General features: G+C 39.6%; 1 protein-coding gene across 5 annotated transcripts in view; it reads left to right on the top strand.

The window, feature by feature from the left end:
- Positions 1–20,895, top strand: part of CDK14 (cyclin dependent kinase 14) — a 618,912-nt gene that overhangs the window by 37,916 nt on the left and 560,101 nt on the right. For 2 of the 5 annotated variants that reach the window (XM_073809734.1, XM_033863083.2), the window contains exon 3: positions 18,659–18,722. The exons of the other annotated variants lie outside the window; for them this stretch is intronic. In XM_073809734.1, coding sequence (XP_073665835.1) covers positions 18,659–18,722 — 64 coding nt within the window. The remainder of the gene's footprint in view (positions 1–18,658; positions 18,723–20,895) is intronic. 5 annotated transcript variants of the gene reach the window in all.

Below are 20,895 nucleotides of genomic sequence, written 5' to 3'. Positions count from 1 at the left end.
GTTTATTCAGATTCTCTGCACATTTTTTAATAGGATTGATTTTTGCCATTAAGTTGTATAAGATCTTCATATATTTTGGATACTGATCCCTTTTGGATACACAATTTGCGAATATTTTCTCTCATTCAGTGGATTGCCTTTTAATTCCTTTCAGCAATCCAGTTGCCTTGTTGATGGTTTCCTTTGATGGCAGATTCAACAATCCAATTGCCTTGTTGATGTTTTCCTTTGCTGTGCAGAAGCTATTTAGTTTGATGTAGTCCCACTTGTTTATATTTGCTTTTATTCCTTTTGGTGTCAAATCCAAAAATTACTGTAAAGACTAATGTCAAGGAGCTTACTGCCTGTGTTTTCATCTAGAAATTTTATGGTTTCAGGTCTTATATTAAGTCTTTAATCAGTTTGAGTTAGTTTTTGTGTATGGTATAAGATTGGGGTCCAGTTTCATTCTTTTGCATGTAGTTGCCCAGTTTTCCCAACATTATTTATTGAAGAGACTGTCCTTTCCTCACTGTATATTCTTGGCTCCTTTGATGTACATTAATTGACCATATATGTGTGGGTTGATTTCTGAGCTCTCTGTTCTGTTCCATTGATCTATGTGTCTCTTTTTATGCCATACTGTTTTGATTACTATAACTTTGTAATACAGTTTGAAATCAGGGGGCATGATACCTCCAGTTTTGTTCTTCTTTCTCAAGATTACTTTGGCTATTCAGGGTCTTTTGTGGTTCCATAAAAATTTTAGAATTGTTCATACTATTTCTGTGAGAAATGCCAATGGAATTTGAGTCCATTGATTGCTTTGGGTGATATGGACATTTTAACATATTAATTCTTCCAATCATGAGCATAGAATATCTTTCCATTTATTTCTTTCATCAGTGTCTTATAGTTATCAGTGTACAGGTCTTTTCACCTCCTTGGTTAAATTTATTCCTCAATATTTTTAATTTTTGATGCAATTGTAAATGGGATTGTTTTCTTAATTTCTCTTTCTGATAGTTCATTATTTGTATATAGAAACAGCAGATTTCTGGACATTGATTTTGTATCCTGCAACATTACTGAATTCATTTATTACTTCTAACAGTTTTTTGGTGGAGTCTTTAGAGTTTTCCATATCTAGCATTATGTCATCTGCAAGTAGTGAAAGCTTTACTTCCTTTCCAATTAATGCTTTTTATTTCTTTTTCTTGCCTAATTGCTCTGGTTAGGACTTTCAGTACTGTGTTGAATAAGAGTGGTGAAAAGGGCCATCCTTGCCTTGTTTTTTTTTAACATCTTTATTGGAGTATAATTGCTTTACAATGGTGTGTTAGTTTCTGCTTTATAACAAAGTGAATCAGCTACACATATACATATATCCCCATATCTCTTCCCTCTTTCATCTCCCTCCCTCCCACCCTCCCTATCCCACCCCTCTAGGTGGTCACAAAGCACCGAGCTGATCTCCCTCTGCTATGCGGCTGCTTCCCACTAGCTATCTATTTTACATTTAGTAGTATATATAAGTCCATGCCACTCTCTCACTTCATCCCAGCTTACCCTTACCCCTCCCCACCTTCTCTTTTATAACTGCCTTTTCTGCATCACGTAAGTTTTGATATGTTGTATTTTCTTTTCTGTTTGTCTCAAGGTGTTTTTTTTATTTCACTTTTGCTTTTCTCATTGATCCATTGGGGTTGTTCAGTAGTATGTTGTTTAGTCTCTGCATAAAGTTTACCCTTAAACAATGTGAAGGTGAGGGGCACTGACCCCACGCACAGTCAAAAATCCACACAGAACTTTACAGTCGTCCCTCTATATCTGGGGTTACACATCCACGGATTCAGCCAACCCAGATTGGGAGATAGATGCGGGCAATGTACATTGAGCTCAGTTTCTAGTCCATGTCCCTCTTTGTTATTTTGTATAAAGAGATAACTAATACCCAAGATGATAAATACGGCAGTGATTTTTATGAGAACCAAAGTCTAGGGGTTAGGTACAAATATGATTTGGGGATATTCCTGGTCATTCTTTTCCATCTTTTGAGGATGGTGGAAGCTGTTGCAGTCTTTTCTCACCCTAACTGTCTTCATCACTGGAGGCCTCAGTGTCTTGTGAATGATGTATTTGTTGTATACAGTGTTCCAGCTTCAGACTTCCCTGACTTGCTCATCTAAAATATTAAATCTCAGTAACAGTCATTCCTTAGCCCTCTTGCTCCTGTTATACTCCCTCTATCTCTTCTTTGCTGGCTCTCAGTTTCCAGAGGACCCCTCCTCTGCCTGCCCTGTCCCATTCTTCTGTCCCACAACCCATCCTCCCTCCTTGATTTCCTTTTCTGTTCACTCATGGTATATCACTCCCTTGACAGTATCCTCAGTGGCCTTACCCCTTTGTATTTTGCTTGTAATCTACTCTGCCAGGTCTCGATTTTGACCTGGCATCTTTTCCTTCTTTACCCAGTGGCTGCCAAAAGCTGCTTGAGGAAATCACTCTGCAAATAAATTTATCATTTCCAGCCTTCGCTGGAACCCGAGGCAACTGTGCACAGTCTTGCACTGTGTGGCTGGGCTGTTTCCTGCTGAAACATTTCCACTTCCCTCAAACATTCAAGCTACCCTCCTCCACCCCTCCTTCCTTTACTAGATGACTTTTCCTCTCTATTAATTTGCTAGAGTTGCCATAGAAAAATACCACAGACTAGGTGGCTTAAACAACAGACATTTATTTTCTCACAATTCTGTAGACCAGAAGTCCGAAATCAAAGTGTTGGCAGGTTTGGTTCCTTCTGAGGGCTGTGAGGAAAGGATCTATTTCAGGCCTCTTCCCTTAGCTTGTAGATGGCTATCTTCTCCATGTGTTTTCACATCATCTTCACTCAGTGAGTGTCTGTGTATCCAAATTTCCCCTTTTTATAAGGACATCAATCATATTGAATTAGGGGCTTACCCTACTCCAGTATGACCTCATCTTAATTTAACTAATTGTATCTGCAGTGATCCTGTTTTCAAATAAGATCACATTCAGAGGTACTGGGGTAACTTAAGACTTAACATAGGAATTTTTGGTAGCTACAATTCAACTGATAACAGCCTTCACCTTAGAACACAATAATATTACACATCAGCTCCTTGCCTACATATATACCTTATTTGCTCTAATCATACTTCTTTTTTTTCCCTGAGAGGAGGATGTGTCTTTTCCTCTGCTGGCCTGGTTCCTCCTCCTATCCTCTTGATTCCTTTCCCTCCTTTCCACTCCAGAAGCTTGTGTAATTGATTCTTTCCTTTCTTATCTACGTTTCCTGTCTCTTCCCCTTTACAGGTATTTCAACCGAGGCTCTGAGCGTGGTTAAGTCTTCCCCGTCTCTTCCATCGTAATGGAAACCCCTGTGCTCTGTGGTCATTTTTTCTTGCTCTCCTTTAGTAGTTTGTCCCTTGGTTTTGGCTGCTCTGTTATTATACTCACGTCAGTGTGGATGGCTCAGCTTCCTGTTCTGAACTCCAAACCCAGATATCTAGCTGCCCATTAGATGTTTCTGCCTCTGTATCTTATAGTCACCTTGATTTCAGTGCATACAAAAAACAGTTGACCATTGGGACTTCCCTGGTAGCACAGTGGTTAACAATCTGCCTGCCAATGCAGGGGACACAGGTTCGAGCCCTGGTCCAGGAAGATCCCACATGCCATGGAGCGACTAAGCCCGTGGGGCACAACTACTGAGTCTGCGCTCTAGAGCCCACAAGCCAGAACTACTGAGCCCGTGTGCCACAACTGCTGAAGCCTGCATGCCTAGAGCCCATGCTCTGCAAGAAGAGAAGCCACTGCAATGAGAAGCCTGCGCACTGCAACAAAGAGTAGCCCCTGCTTGCCACAGCTAGAGAACGCCCGCGTGCAGCAACGAAGACCCTGTGCAACCAAAAATAAATAAATAAATAAATAAATAAAGTACAGTTGACCCTTGAACAACATGGGTTTGAACTGTGCAGATTGGTTCATACGTGGATTTGTTTTCAACAAATTCAGTTGGTTGAATCTGTGGATGCATAACTGTGGATACAGAGGGCCGACTGTAAAGTTATACTCAAATTTTTGCACGGAGGGTTGGCATCCCTGACCACTGAGTTGTTCAAGGGTCATCTGTATTACTAATTCCTATATTCTCTAAACATGCACCTTTTCTCTTTCCTATCTCAGTGATTGGCTTTCACAACCACATGATTTTTCAAGGCAAAAACCTGATACCATCCTAAATGTTCCTCCAAGCCCCACATCCAAGCTTTGGCTTAGTTCTTGTTCCCTCCGTCATGCCCATTCCCACTGCTGAAGTGCACATTCAGCCTCTCTTGTCTGGACTGCGGTAGTGTTCTAACTGGCGTCCCTGCCTACAGCTTGCCTCCTATTCCAACAGAATGACGGATCTGAAATACAAATCGTGCTATTCTCCTGCGTAATACTTTAAAAGCTCCCTGTCAGGGAACTCTACTCAATGCTCTACTGTGTGGTGACCTAAATGGGAAGGAAATCCAAAAAAGAGGGAATATATGTATACGTATAGCTGATTCACTTTGCTGTACAGCAGAAACTAACACAACATTGTAAAGCAATTATACTCCAATAAAAATTAAAAAAAAAAAAAACAAAAAGAACAACTCCCTGTCAACTGCAGGTTCAAGTCTAAATTCCTAGCTTGGCTTTCAAGGCCTTTCATCATCCATCTCTCGCCTACCTTTCTACCCTTATCAAACAGTAATCTCTTATTTTAACACCTTTATCATCATTCCAGCTGCCAGCACTTCAGTTCAGAACTTTATCGCTTTTACCTGTTTTATCCCAATAACCTCTTAATTGGTCTTGCTGTTCCATCAGTCCTCCACTCCAGCCTTCCCAAAACATCTTTCTTGTCATTATCCTTACCTAATCAGAGATTTGTACATCAGGTATTTACAGTCAGCCCTCGCTATCCGTGGCTTTTGTGTCCATGGATTCAACCAACCTTAGATTGAAAATATTTGGAAAAAAAAATTCCAGAAAGTTCCAAAAAGCAAAACTTGAATTTGTTGGATGGTGGCAACTATTTATATAGCATTTCCGTTGTATTTACAAAATATTTACATTGTATATACAACTATTTACATAATATTTACATTGTATTTACAACTATTTACATATCATTTACATTGTATTAGGTATTATAAGTAATCTAGAGATGATTTAAAGGGGAAGGAAGGGGAAGCTGGGGGGGAAGTGAGAGCAGCTTTGACATATATACACTACCAAATGTAAAATAGATAGCTAGTGGGAAGCAGCAGTGTAGCACAGGGATATCAGCTTGGTGCTTTGTGACGACTCAGAGGGGTGGGATAGGGAGGGTGGGTGGGAGGCTCAAGAGGGAGGGGATATGGGGCTATATGTATGCATATGGCTGATTCACTTTGTTGTACAACAGAAACTAGCACAGCATTGTGAAGCAATTATACTCCAATAAAGATGTATAAAAATATGAAGTATATGGAAAAATGTGTGTAGGTTATGTGTAAATACTATGCCATGTTATATAAGGGTCTTGAGCATCCATGCTGATACTGAGGGACAACTGTATTGATGTCTGTTTTATGTTAGTCTCTGCATATGCTCAGAACCTGACTCTCAGTCTAGTCAGTCTCACAAGACTTCATCGCGCAGGCATTCGCAGGTTGACCAGCTCCTGTCATCTTGCAGCGTTGGGCCTGGGCACAGGTTCAATCTCACTTTCTCTTTATAGTAAGATTTTACATTACTTTATATTCTATTTTACTCTTACGATGGTCATGTTTGCCAACCCTGGATGATATGAACCCATCGCATGAGAGAGGTCTAGAAATTAACAGACTGTTCTCTGATCATGCCAGTAATCTGGTAAGTCATTATATTTAAAATTCAACATTTTGGATGGCTGAGAAAGAACCTCACTTCCTCCTTAATTCTCTCTTTGGAAATTTAGTTGAAATTTTCTGATTCTTAAAACTTTCTGCACTTCAGTTTTTCCTTTCTATAAATGTTTGATCATATTTACCCTCTCCCTAATTATGGTAGACATAATTACCATAATTATATCTAGTCCCAGACAGTGGCTAAAATGTCTGGGTAGTGCTGTAAAGATTCAGAGAGGAGGTGCCTGTCACAAAATGCAAAATGTATGACATTTGGGAGAATTAGTCACATTTATATTCTTCATTCCCCAAAGACAGAATGTTACAGAAGTTGAAAGCATTGAGTAGCGTCCTGTCTCTCTTGTGGGCAGTGCATATCCTGACAAGTAGGCCCATTAGGGTGTAGGAAGCCTCTCTTGTAAGGTGGCTGGTGTTCCCTTCTAGGCAGTGCTTTCATTTGCATGTTTGAATTCATTTGCAGAAAGCCGACCTTTGGCTTAGGAAGTCTCTGTAACCCAAGTACTTAGGATTTTCTTCAACAGGTACAAAATGAATCCAGCTATAGGCAGCACATTATACCCATTTTCCTTCTGACTGAAATTGAGCCACTGATTCATAATCCTCAAATCCTTAAATTGCTTGGTTGTGTTTGAGATGGCCCGTTTTTCATGGAGCCATAATGATAGTTGAAATCAGCTAAGTCAGGGGGTGAGGTTTCTCTGAGGACTGGAATCGTGGTCTCCACTCGATCTGGAGTGTGATGACCTTTAGGGCATTGTGACAGACATTCCTTTCTAAATGATCCTTCTCTGAGGGATACATTTATTAGATATATTTTTTATAGTCCAGAACACACTTAACTCTTCTTATTCTCTGTGTCATAAAATTTACGAAAGGCACAGTTACCAAAAATTGGAACCAGCAAAATGCTCTTAATTCTGCAAGCTTGATTTCTCCAGAATGCATCAATGTCAGGCTTCCTGAAGGAGCTCTTCCCATGTAAAGACAGTAATTGAAGGAATACTCACTTTTTCCTTCTGAATCTATCTTATTTTCAATGTGTAAAGTTGGTTCTGCTTATTCTTCAATTCTTTATTTAGTTTCTAAATTTTATTTTCTCTTTTACTTTTTTCTGCCTTCCTCCCTTCTTTCTTTTCCTCCCTCCTTCCTTCCTCTCTCTCTTTCTTTCCCTGTCTCCTCCTCTTCTCCTTTCCCTGCCCCTGTCTCTCTCCTCTTCCCTTCCTCCCTCCTCCCTCCCTCCCTCCCTCCTTCTGTCCCTCTCTCCCTCCCTTCCTTCCTTCCCAGCATATGAGCCTGGGGATTTTCTTAAAAATATGTATTTTTTATGATCTGAAAGTATGACAGTACTCTTTACTACAGTGTTTCGCTGTCTTGCACCACAACATTATATGCTTAATTTTTAATAATGAGGTTAATAGTTTTTTCTTGCGTCTTTTAAATAGCTACTCTAAATTCCATGATATTAAATCTTATATGCATGCTAATGGATGTGTGGGGAAAAACTTTAAGGCTTTCATGGCCATATAGTTAAAGTAGAAAAAACTGCTTCAACACGTAATTGTATACTCAGCCTAAATTGTATCAGGTAGAGTACTTATTTAACTTTCCACTGATAGTTTTTTCCAGCCTGGCAAATCAGACTTTTAAGTATTGAAAGGGACTTGGAATTGGACCGAGAACGTGGAAGTCTCTTGGAGTCGTCAATTCCATGTGTTTTTCAATCTGCTGATTGTGTTTTCTCAATCTATGGATACCCTCATGTGAGATGTCTATAAAGTGTGATGTCTAGAATGTATCTTCATATTCAGTGTAGCCTAGCCTGCGTCAAGCACATTGTTACAACTGGGTGTTCCATCAGCTGAAATATTGAAGTATGCAAATCATTTCCTTTAAAAAAATATAGAGCAGATTGATGTCAGTCTCTCAATTGTGTTTTGATATATTTTCTTGAGTGGGAAAGAAAGGGGCTGAGTTGCAGTTAGAATACCAGGAATTTGGCATATTCCAGAGTTTGCCCATGGTGATGTACCAAGTATGAAATGATCACGCATGACATATGTCTTGGTGGAAACAAAATGAAGTATGTTCCTCTTGCCTGTTCCTTGCCTTAAGGCTGGGCTATGGCCATAACTTAGTTACCTCAGAGCATTATTTGTTCTATTTTAAACGATTTTCAAAATAGGGAATTGCACCCGCTCTATAAAACAGTGATGGTGTGGAGGGTGGAAGTTTTCTAAATGCTCCCTGAATGAAGATTTTGGTGCAGGGTTCTTCCCCCTACCCCAAAGCACACACCTTAAGAATATTGCTCCTGCAGTTAGCTTAGCACAGGTTATTTTTTGACAGTGTGTCATATCCTGCAAGTGGGTTTGATGATAAAAATGATTGAGGACCACTCTTCTAACATATCTGTTACTAACTATTAGAAGTGAGTTGAAGATGGATATTGGTACAATCACATGCAGTCTGAATTTTTTTGAACAGCTCTTGATTTCAGATCACGCATCCTGATTTTTGGTTCCGAAAATATAGTCCTAGTTCTACAATTGTATATTTCTTAATATCACATTTATTTTTTAGGTATTTTAGCTAAAAGAAAAACTCAGACAGTGATAAAGAAATGTTTAACAAAGAAGGGGCTAGGTAGATAATATTCTACAACAGATTAAAATGAATAAGAGTAATGATTGTTTTTCAATTTTAATGGAAATTGCATTAATTAAAAACATTATAGGTAAAGAAGAGGTAAGATTGATGAGATAAAATAGTATGTTAGTAATAGTCATTCAGGGCATGAATTACAGCATCTTTTGTGTTATAGTTGCTCATTTATTTTAAATCTTCTTCAGCTCTATAGCTCTCCTTATATTGTCTTCAAATGAACATGGTGGAGAACGTTCTGTAGTGCTTGATTCTCTTCTCCTAAAAGGCAGACTATTTAATTTTATAAATGAGCATCCTTGGGTCATTAGATATTGGGGTTCAGGTGTGCAGAAGGCTTGGTAACATATGGCCTGTCCCCAGGTGCCCTAATTTAGCTCAGAACTTTCCCCAGAGGTTTGCATTACTTTATCTAGATGGTGTGTTACATGTACAACAAAAAGGTGCTTTGGTCATAAAAGGAAAAAATAAATAAATATGTACTTTGCAAGATACACAAGTCTGCCTTTACATTACTTTCTCTACAGTTATTAGAAAATAAAAATCTTAAAACCCATGTGAATGACATTGGATGACCACAATTTTGGGTGATTCACTTTTAGTATCTACAGTGTTCCTTTTCTTTCACTTATTATGTTATTATATACGCACACACACACGTGCACACACACACACACACACACACACACATTTCTCTCCATTTGAATTTTTTTTTTCAGGCAACACAGCATGTTGGCATCACCCTGGACTTTTTTTCTGGTTCAGAATTTTCCCTTTTTGTCACAATTACATATTTTTCACTGAATAATTTAAATATTTGCTATTAAGAAAAGTAAATATGCACATTGCAGAAAATTTATAAAATATTAAAAAGCAAAAAATAATAATTACAATGTTAAGTGAAAGCAACCATAAGTATGATCTCAGCTTTGTAAAGCATATGTTTCCTCTGCGTGGGGGAAACATCTGAAAAAAGGAAAAACAACAGAAGGATAATATGGAAATTGAGGTTCACTGAAGTTGTGACTTGCTCAAAGCCCCTCAGCTAGAAAGCCCATTAATCCGCGATTCCAGCCTAGTCACTCTGACTGCAGTGTGTGCTTGGCATTTTACTAGGCTGCTTCCCAGGAGAAGGGAGAAACAATACACGGGTGGTACGGTGTGGTGTATGGCGGGTAGATGGAGAAAGGACCCAGCGTTCTTACAAAGATGCAACTGATGTTTGGTAATAATTCTAACAGTTGAATGGTTTTCCTAATAAGGCACAAGAGTGAGTGAACCTAAAAGATTCCTTCAGTGGAGCTAGGTCATTTTTGAGTCAAGTTATACTCATTTTACAGACAGGAAACTGAGGTCCATCCAGGCAGATTAAGTAAGTTGCCAAAGAGAACGTGGTTGGTTAGCGTGAGATCAAGGAGGTCTCTTCTCTCAATTACTCTTTACATTTTAGATTTCAGTTTCATGCTTATGTTAAAACTGTGCTTGTATTGCCATTTTTATCTGTATATGGATGGGGATTGGGTGGAATTGTTTTGAGATACAAGCTTGATCCTTGGTCGTTTAATACAAATTTCCAGTTAGACGTTAGGGCACTGCCCACAGTGAAGGTTATGGAATGTTAACTGTTGCATGAGGTACCCTGGATCACCAACCGGCCTGCCTACAGGTTGGTTGGAGCTGGGAGGCATTATGAGAGTATGTGTTTTAAGTGGCATGTTCAGAACATAATGTCAGGACATCTTTCAATGGGTGTACATTGCCTTCCTTAAACAAGGTAAAAAGTTAATATTGAACAGAAAGTGTCAGATGAGAAATTCATTTCTTTACTTCAAGGCCCGGCTATGTATACGCTTGGATTATTAGCTCGTGCATGTGAAGTGACTCTAGCTTCATTTTTATTTCATATGTGACAACTGAAATGTTTGTGAAGGTTAAAACTATAGAGGAAACAGGCAGATCTTTTCAATAGTTATATCTTAGTAAGAAAAAAAAAACTAGTAGGTGGGCATGGAGAGAGACATTGAATGCTTCTTATTCCATTTTATTGGTAGGGTGGGTGCTGAGAAAAGAAACAGAGCATTTCTTTCTTTCTCCTCTTCCTTATGCTTCCAATATCATTGTGTTTTCTTTTTCTTCCTTTTTTTTTATTTTTCCTTTTTATCCTGAAACTGCTTGATCTTGGTGGGGACAGTCATCTCCATCTTCTCTGAAGCAAATGGTCTAGCTGCCAGCCACTGGGCTTTTTTTGCCCTGAGCTTTTTTCACAATCCATGCACTGGGTCCAGCCAATGTAGTGACCTTTGTGGCTGCCTGTGCCATCCTTCCACTGTGACAGACATGATTCTTTTCTGGTGCGTGACTGGTGCAGGTAAGGGTAGAAGAAGGGCAAAGAGGCAGGCAGGCAAGCAAGACAGATGCTTTATAATGACTGGCCCTGGTTCTGCAATGGGATAGCAGAATTATGGCCCCTAAAAAGAGACCTGAACTTCCTTATGCCCCCTACTGCGTTTCATGGACTAGTTGTGGCATGTATATTGTCTGATTTACTTTGTCTTTCTGCTTTTACAACCAGTCGAGATGGGAAGTTTTGCGGACACAGACATAAAGAGTGATTTTTAGATTCTTCCCTGGTACTTGTCAGTGGGCTCAGAAATAGGAGTATGTGTGCCTTCTTAGTATTTCTTTCTTTTTTGATGAGAAGGAGCAGGGAAGTGAAAATCTCAGGAGAGCAGTATCAGTTTTCCGGTCAGCAAGCTCATTAAGTTAATATTTACTTTTAAAATGAATGTATTTGCCAGCCCTTCCTGCTGTTTGCTTGGGGACCATTTAACTCACGTGAGAGCCTCTAACTGGTTTCCACTTCCACTGGAGGTGGAGTGACTAGTGACTAGTGACTAGTGACCTCGGAGGCCAGTGACGAGTATGATGTGCTGCTCCTTGTTTTAGCACCTGTCTTTTTTTTTGAAACTTCAAATTACATTTATCTTGAGACTAAAGGAAGGGAAAGAAGTGAAACTTAGTTCTTCCCTGTTTCTTTGTGCCTGCTGCTCAGTCTTGTTAAACTGATTTCTAATAACTCAATTGACACGTATTTAGGGGTTTAAGAAAACTGGAAATTCGATTAAAATACAGCCTCAAAACTCAAAGATTGCATTTGAAAACTTTTGGTGTTTTTATTGTTATTAATTCTAACACTGTTATATTTTTACATTGTAAAACAACACCTGGTCATTAATGAAAAAGTTAAAAAAATACAGATGATATAAAAAAATTGAAGTTTAAAAACTTAAGTTGTACATTTAGTAAAAAGTTTTCTTTCAGTGCTATTAAAAAATATCCTTTCCATAAGTTTACATTTTTTTTTTTTCATCCCGGAACATAGGATATTCTTATTATCGTTTAAGCCTTTTTTTAAAGCTAAAGATCTCTTCGTAAAGTATTGTAGTTTTAAAAATTTTTATGACCTGCTTTTTGTATTTGTCAATAATGCTATTTTGAGACATCTTTTAGAAAATAATTGCTAACTAAGGATGAGAATGAATTTCTCTTGTTTCTGCTTTGCTCCTGTAGATTTTGACATGTTTATTTTGCATTTCGTTATTTTACTCAACTGTATTAGCTCCACTGTTTTTCAGAGGTTTCCTTTGGGTTTTCTTGGTATATAATCATGTCATCTGCAAATGATTTCTTTTAGCTCTTACTTTCCAGTATTACACGGAATGATTTTATCATTTTTTTTTTCTTCTTGATGCTTGTTACTTTCTAAATGAAGGCTATCATTTTTATTAGGTCTCAGATGAGTGTTTTTTCAAATTAAAAAATTTAATGAGCATAAGATAGTGATTATTTCTACTTCTCTAGATATTTAATAATCAGAGGGTCCTCAGATACATGTCATAGTTTTTGTTGGTGAGTTCTTTAAGCCTTCTGTGTTAGAGAACTGCCAATTATGTTTAATGAGTTGAAGGTTGTATTGAGGAATTCTTACATTTATTTTTGAAAGATCGAGAGATGCCTTTCTATTCGTTATCTTCTTGACATTCCTTTGGTCTTAAAAGTCTGTATGTTAAATGTTTCTGTGATGAAAGCCACAAGTGTGTCCTGCAAGATGTTGCCGTTAGCGCAGGGTATTTTTAGAAACCTGAAAAATGTTTATGAACTTTTAGTGGGACCTCTACCACTGTTTTGGGGATCAGCGAAGAGCACCAGTTTGGAGATGAGTGTCAGGAACTTTTGATTCAATGGTTGATGCGTTGGGTATTTTTTTTTTTCCCGAGATTCCTTTTATTTTCAAGTGGTTGGTGCTGGCTGTCCTGGTTGTTGCTCTGTGTGCCCTCCAGGGCTGTGCAGCTGCACATCTCCACCCTGAGCTCTCTCTGAAGCTGGGTGGAGAGCGGGAAAACACAAGAACAGGAGCTTTGGGATCTCACTTCTCCTGTAGTCCAGCTGGGGTTCCCCACTCCCACCCTCCAGACAATCTTTGTGCACTTCCTTTCCCTTATCTGTACATCAAGGATCATGTACCTGGCAATGTTATTATGATTAATCAGATAACGCTTGTAAACCCTATAACAGATTTGGCACATAGCGGGCCAGCGTCCCTCATGCTCAGTGACATTTGTGTCATGCTTCTCTCCATGTGAGCCCTCACACGTCTGTAGGTCACACGATGGCTGACTTGATCGTGGAACACCAGTGATCAAATTTTAGGAACCTCCTCATTTTAAAGATGGGGAAACTGTGAAGTCCAAGCTGAGTCTTCCTCCTGCCACTGCTCCCCTTCTCCCCCATCTCAGTGGCCTTGCCATGACCCTGTATTGACTGGATCTGGCGGAAAGGAATGTCCACTGGTGGGGTTTGTCAGCTCCATGCGTGGATGGGATTTTAGGAGACAGTCAGGGGCTCTGCATTTGTGAGCATTATTAGTTTTTTAAATTAATTAATTTAGTTTTGGCTGAGTTGGGTCTTTGTTGCTGCGTGCGGGCTTTCTCTAGTTGCGGTGAGCGGGGGCTACTCTTCCTTGCGGTACACGGGCTTCTCGTTGTGGTGGCTTCTCTTGTTGCAGAGCACGGGCTCTAGGCATGTGGACTCAGTAGTTGTGGCACACGGGCTTCAGTAGTTGTGGCTTGTGGGCTCTAGAGCGCAGGCTCAGTAGTTGTGGTGCCCGGGCTTAGTTGCTCTGTGGCATGTGGGATCTTCCCGGACCAGGGCTCGAACCTGTGTCCCCTGCATTGGCAGGCGGATTCTTAACCACTGCACCACCAGGGAAGTCCATTTGTGAGCATTCTTAACTAATGTTTTAGTAGGAAACAGGGCTCACATACATCACATCTACAGTGTGTATCTGTCGACAGGAGTTGCCAGAAAGATCTACGGTAATTACCTCTTATATAGAGGGAGGAAAATCATCCCGTGCTTTCTCACTTCTGGGTCGATGCCTCCCCTGTAGGTTCTCCTGGTGATGTCTATTTGGTTCTTCTTTCTTGGTTACCAACATTTTTCCTGGAACCTATTCATTGTCTTGGCAGGGGTAGACCCCTTGTCCCTATCTGTGTGTCCTGTGCCCATGTGTTGAGGAATTGTTTTTTGGTGTTTTTTTTTCCCCCATCAGTATGTTATCCCCTCATAGGCACTGCATATCAAGATCTTGGGACCTGTTGTCTGAGCAGATATTTGCGTCCTTAAAATCATCTTTTATTTCCTTAACGGGGGTGTTTGGTTCCTGGGGGCAGAGATCATTTCTTCCTCTCTCTATACTTGTTTGTTCAGCTTAGTGCTTTGCACCTAGTATGTGCTGAATAAATGTTGCTTGAAAGAATAAACAGAACATATTTTTGGTCTTTTTGGTGAATTTATTTCCATAATTCAGACATAACATTTCTTTTTTCTTTCTCCCTCTCTTTTTTAGAATTCACCAATCTTTTTTTTTTTTTTTTTTTTTGTGGTACGTGGGCCTCTCACTGTTGTGGCCTCTCCTGTTGCAGAGCACAGGCTCCGGACGCGCAGGCTCAGTGGTCATGGCTCACGGGCCTAGCCACTCCGCAGCATGTGGGATCTTCCCGGACCGGGGCACGAACCCGTGTCCCCTGCGTCGGCAGGCAGACTCTCAACCACTGCGCCACCAGGGAAGCCCACCAATCATTTTTTAAAAAATGTTTTTCAAACTTTTTTTTTTTTTTTAATCCTTTGGCCTCGCTGTGTGGTGTGCGGGATCCTAGTTCCCCGACAAGGGATCAAACTCACGCCCCCTGCCTTGGAAGCATGGAGTCTTAACCACTGGACTGCCAGGGAAGTCCCACCATTTATTGGTGATGAGACTTGAAAAAATAAATGATAAACCCTTAAATGATTTTTCTTTGTGCACATTATTTAGTCTTCCCCATAATTGGCATTAGTATTTCTACTTTTACAGACGGGGAAACTAAGGTTTAGAGAAGTTAAGAAACCAGCCCAGGGTTCCAGGGCTGGTGAAGTGGCAGAACTGTGGGTGACCTAGACAGCCCCCTTCCCGACGGCTAAAGTAGCCGCTGGAAGGGACCTGCTGGATCGTTGGCCTTCTGAAAGGAACGCTGAAAGTTCCTTGCATTTAAATGACGATTGAATTACATTTACTTGAATTCTGCGACTCTGAAGTTGCAAATGAATGCTAAGAGTGTATTAGGGTAGCCCTTGGCTGTGGGACTAATTGAGAAACAAAATGAAAGTGCTGCAAACAAATGGATTTTCCTACTTAGAGTAGGTGCTTCCTCCAGTCCCATCCATCCTGTGGCATTTGCCGGAAGGATTCTTTCTCATCTAATTAAACAGTACAGGCCAGATGTTATGTGTTCTCAATAATTTAGTACCCATGTCTTTTTGCCCCTATGGTTAGTTTGGAGACAGCAATTTAGAATAATCTGTGCACATATTTTAAAAACAGGTAACGACTGTCCATTTGTGTGGTAGTGTTTTTGCTCATCTAGAGCTTATGGGGTTTCTGTCCATATCTTGAAACTGTCCTTTAGAACAACTGTCTGTCCAGTGTGGTAACTTTTCCCAGAAGTCTCTAGCTTCTAATGGGAGAAACACAATCTGTGATTCATGAGCACGTGTTTTGGGGTTAATTCTATTTGCATCTTTGGTTTTTCCTCCTTATTCCCAAGATACATACAAATTAAACATTCAGGATTGCACATCAGTGCGTTGGATTTTTATCTGGGGTTGTTCCTTCTCTAAGTGGGGAGTTGGGGATGTGAGGGGGTGTGGCAGTACTTACTAACCTTAGTAGTGATTATCCCAAACATCCTAAGCAAAGACTACCCAGAGTGTGTTTTTACTGAAAGCTCTTCCTGTCATTCTGGGTATTTTATACTGTTTATTTATTTACCTTTTTGAAAGGAAATTCCTTCCTTACTGCCCTATCTTATCTTAGATCAAAGTTTCCACCCAGGGACCCTTACTTAAATAGCATTGTCTAAGGCTGTATGTGTTTTCTTTCCTTCTTTCTTCTTCTTTTTTTTCTTTTAAAAGCTATCTGAGTTTTTGCCCCATCTGCAGTCTCTGGTATCCCTTCATTCTATTTATGACTATTGTGCAATGAATATTCATAGTTTCCATCATTAATGTAGTAATGTGCCATTCGTCAGTGCACTGGCTTCCTTGTACTATAATTTTTAAAAATTCTGTTTCTTTTATGTATTTATTTTCAAAATTTTGGCCTCTTTGTCTTAAACATTTTTTTTTCTAGGGTTTGTAATCATGTGAATTTTCTGCCCTTAACTGAGACATATGTGCAGGTCTAAAACTGTACTGTGCAAGATGTCAAATGGCTTAAAAGGATTTCTGTTGTGGTCTGAAAGGGTGGCTCTGTGTCTTCTGAGGGTATAGTCTGACCACATGAATACCAATAATTAGGCATCTTTTATTTTAAGAGAGGGGCAGCTGTTACTGTAGTTGAATTTGAAGATCTTTAGCTATTTCGCGCCTTTTTAAAAAAGGGCTATTCTCCATATATGCATCTCTTTGGCAGGTTTGGTAATAGACTTGGATACTGGCATGTCGATAATGTGACACAAGAAGGGAAAGTAAAAACATCTGAAAAGGAATATCTGAAGTGTTCTGAACATTAGATTTTAAGGTATTAGGTTTGTTTTTCTTAAGTTTTTTTTTCCAGTGGATTAAAAAAAAAAGAGTAAGACACCTAAGCATTATGCATGTCAATTCATTTTTGAGTAATTTTAAGGTTAAGATCTTCACCCATCTTGCACTTGATCAAAGGGTTTAGCAATGAAAGCTCCCCTAGAGCATCCTCAGACGTCCCTTGGAGACTTGTTTGGATGAGAGTTGCAGTGGTGATTGTGCCTTCCAGGAGTTCTCAAGCCTTTTATTTAAATCATTGCTTATTATCTCTCACTGTTGTTTAAGAACACAGCTCCTGACCCTGAAAATCCAGTGATGATTTCACCTGGAGGGTGAATTATTGGGCATGTGGGATTAGGGGGACAGACTGCTGTCTCCCTCTTTGCCATCATCAGAGGTCCTGAAGCCCCTTCTCCTGCTGGCTAACGTCAGGCAAGAGCGTCACTGCATATTCATAACAGATTTTGCAGGGCTTCAGAGTTCACAGAACAATTTCACATGTTATCTCAGTCAGTTCTTGCAACAGCCCTGTGAGGTAGTGGATAAATATTTTCATCCCTGTTTTGTAGAGGGGGAGATTGCCTTCCAAGAAGCTGAGTGCTGTGCCCCAAGCCACAATTTTCTATTCTTACAGTGGAGCTGGGTCTGGAACCAAAGTTTCCTGTCCTCCTACCTTGACCCCATTATTCTGCTTCACCCAAGAAAGTCAGGATTTGAGGACAGTGCATTTAGGATCAAATCAGGCAAGGTGTGTGACCTAAAAGCTTTAATAATGTGGATTTCAAAATGGTACTTAATTTCCTGAATATTCTAATATTAATGAGAAATAATATGAATCAGCCACTAATTTCTCCATTCAGACAAATGCATTTGATTTTCCATATTCCATGACAGATTTATAGACCTGAATACTTAATTTTACATAGCTGTGAAGAGCGTAAATCCTATTTTGTATTTTTCAGATGCCTCAAGGGCCAAAAGCTCATACTGTAGTAGGAATATTGGCAGTTTGGCTAAGAGAAGAGAAGGGAGACGACCTGGCTAGCAACCCTCCCTTGAGGAATAGGGATAAATGACTTCTGACAGTATTGCAAGCTGGGGCAAAGGTTTGGTGAAAACAGGAAGCTGCTTATGAGAATTCAGCGTTAGATATGGATTCGAGTCCGTGCTCCACCATGCAGTCCCTTTGTTACGATGAACAGACGTCTCCTAATCTCTCTGAGCCTCAGTCTCCTCCTCTGAGAGTGAAGGCTGTGAGGCAGTTTCATGTGTTAGGTGAGAATTCAGGGTGCTGGTGCCCAGCTGCCTGACGTCATAAGCCTGCAGTCCTGTCCAGGCTCCAACACCTCTTGGTTGTGTGATACTTAACCTCTCCGTGTATCTTGAAACAGGGGGATACTAATAATACCTACCTCATAGGGTTGTTAGGTTCACATGAGTTTCAATACATGAATGGCTCACAGTAAATTTCCTGTCAGAAGTTAGTCATTCTTAAGTGGGATAAGGTAGGGAAGTACTTGGTGCCTCTATTAAGCTCTCAATTTATTAGTTTCTTTTTCTCCCATATAGATGTGTTGAGGTTAAGCCTAATGAAAGGAATTTAAAAACCGCTGGAATTTGCATCAGACTCTGTTTATGTCGTTATTGGCCTCTCACACCTTGGACACATTTTTTTTTAAATGTGATATTTTTGTACTACTAAACCCTTAAAATATTGTGTTATATCATGTCTAGGAAATTCATTGTAAGCCTTTCAAAGAGAGAAGGCTTTGTGATAAAAGCCAGCTGCCCAGACATTTCCACCCTCCTCCCCCATCCCCCAGCCGACTGCACAGGCAGTATGTTGGCAGAGATCCAGATTTCCTAAGTGATGGGATTGTTCCCGAGACAGGAATGAGAGGAATCTGCCCAGATTGGAGATGGTTTCAGCTCCTTTGCTTGTTTCATATTCGTAGCCTCGTCCCTGAACTAACCGACCAGCACCGTTTTCCAGTTGTTGGGGATGCTGTTTTAACGCAGGTATGTAAGGTCTTCGTGTTAAAAAAAAGTAAGTTTTGAATCTACTTTTTAAGCTCATGGAAGTTTTTCTGCTTTTCTTTGTACAACGGAAGAAGAAGTGTGAGTTCACTTCCATTTATAGTGTCATCTCTGCAAACCAACATGGTTAGCCCCTGGCTGTGCTCCACATGTAGCACCTTTCTTGATCTGACTCAAGTATTGAGATTGTGGTTTTACCTTCCCCATGTAGGGCTGGGAAAGTTTAGTGATTTGCGTGGCTCAGGCCAGGAAATTATTGGCTCTTGTCAGTGGAATTTGTTTATCTTTTCCACTCCTCTGCATTCCTAGACTCTGAGAGAACTCATCATCACTGGGATTGCGCTTCAGTTTGTATGAACTCCTCCCCTTTCTCTATTTTTATTAAATATTAATACTTTATTTTTATTAAATATTATTTTTATTTCTCTCTTCTTTGGATGTAAATTCAGGGACCCCCCCCCCCCATTTCAGAAAGGGCTTTCTTGCTCAGCAGTTGTTAAAATAAAAAAGATCTGCTGAACACTTTCTGTCCCCTTTTAAATTTGACTACCTCCTAAATACATGTTTTCTGCAGTTATCTCCATACTTTCTTTAAACTTAAGGTCAATGCATGTGTAAATCTCATGTGCTTCTAGACCTGTACTATCCAGTGGAACTATAATACAAGCCACATTAAAATTTACTAGAAAATGAAAAATTTTTAGTAGTCACATTAAAACTGTAAAAGGAATAGGTAACTTTAATTTTATGTTATTTAACCCGATATATTAAAGTATTATAATTTGGACATGTAATCAGTATAAAAATTATTATTGTGTTATTTAACTTTTTGGGGGAGCAAGTTTTAAAAATCCACGTATGTATTTTACACTTGCAGCATGTTTCAGTTTGGACTAGCCACATTTCAGGTGGTTAGTAGCCATATGTGACTCGCAGCTGCCTTATTGGTTAGCAGGGATCTATACTTAAACTTTCCTTTTGTCTTGAAAAAGCGCTGCACTGTACTGGCAATTATTTTCCCAACCAAGTGGCTGAGAAAAGAGGCATGAGTCTGTGCCTCATGTCTTTGCCAGTAATTAACACGTATCTAGAGAGATTTTCTTTGTTAGAAAAACCAGTTGTGGGATAAAATATCCTAAAACATGAATTAAAATGTAGCAGGTGTCAACCTACCTAAACAGTTGGTTGACTTGTTGACAGCTAGTGATAAAAATTGCTTTGTCTTATGGCAAGACTTCGCAGTCCTAACAAGACTCAGCATTTAGCACACTCCCTGGATGCGCTATCTTGCACGGAAGCTGGGGAACTCTGTTTCACGCTCCTGAAGTCTAGTGCAAAGCTGTGACCATTGTTTGTGATTGACCATGCCCCCCACTACTTTTCAAGATCATCAAGTTTAAAAGGTGAAAGATGTTTGATCCTTAGGATGCCAGCCCATCTGCTTTATATTTCATCCTGTGCCCTGGTTTTTCCAGGATCCTTCAGTTACCTTCTTTGAGAAAAATGGTTCTCGAGTGTTAAAGATCATTTTTGAATCTTCAATGTAGATGGGTATGGCTGATTTTCAGCCATTGGAGGGTCACTATCTATTCTAGGACAGTGTTTCTCAAACTTCAATGTGGATGTGAATCACCTGGGGGTCTTGTTAACAGATTTTGATGCTGTAGGTCTGAGGTGGGGCCTGAGATTTTGCATTTCTCAAAAGTGTTCTGGCGATGCTGATTTTGCTGGTCCACAGACCACACTTGGAGCAGCAAGGATTTTGTGCTATGGTCACAAAAATGCCAATCTTTGATAAGTTTTTATTAGCCTGCAACAAAAAGAGAAAAATAATAATGTAGTGAGTGAGGCTTTCCAGTACACTAAAAGTGTTCTTGTTTTATCCACTTTTTAAAATTCAGAAATAATTTTCCTGCCTTCTTGTTACCACGGTGATTGTAAATGATAGTTCTTATTTTTTTTAAAAAATGATCTTTCATGACAAAATCAAAAAGCTGACAACCCTATTTATGTCTCCAAGTTAATAGAATATTTCCACTGATCCACAAACTTCTGAAGTCACATGCCACCCCACCATCTAAACTATTTATTAATTTTCTTTCATAGTACTTAGAATGTTCTGTATTGACATAATTACTTGGGGTTTTTTTAAAAA

The sequence above is a fragment of the Tursiops truncatus genome, chromosome 9, assembly GCF_011762595.2.
Source record: "Tursiops truncatus isolate mTurTru1 chromosome 9, mTurTru1.mat.Y, whole genome shotgun sequence".
In the NCBI taxonomy this organism is placed as follows: domain Eukaryota; kingdom Metazoa; phylum Chordata; class Mammalia; order Artiodactyla; family Delphinidae; genus Tursiops; species Tursiops truncatus.
This window is presented reverse-complemented; position numbering and strand designations above follow the sequence as displayed.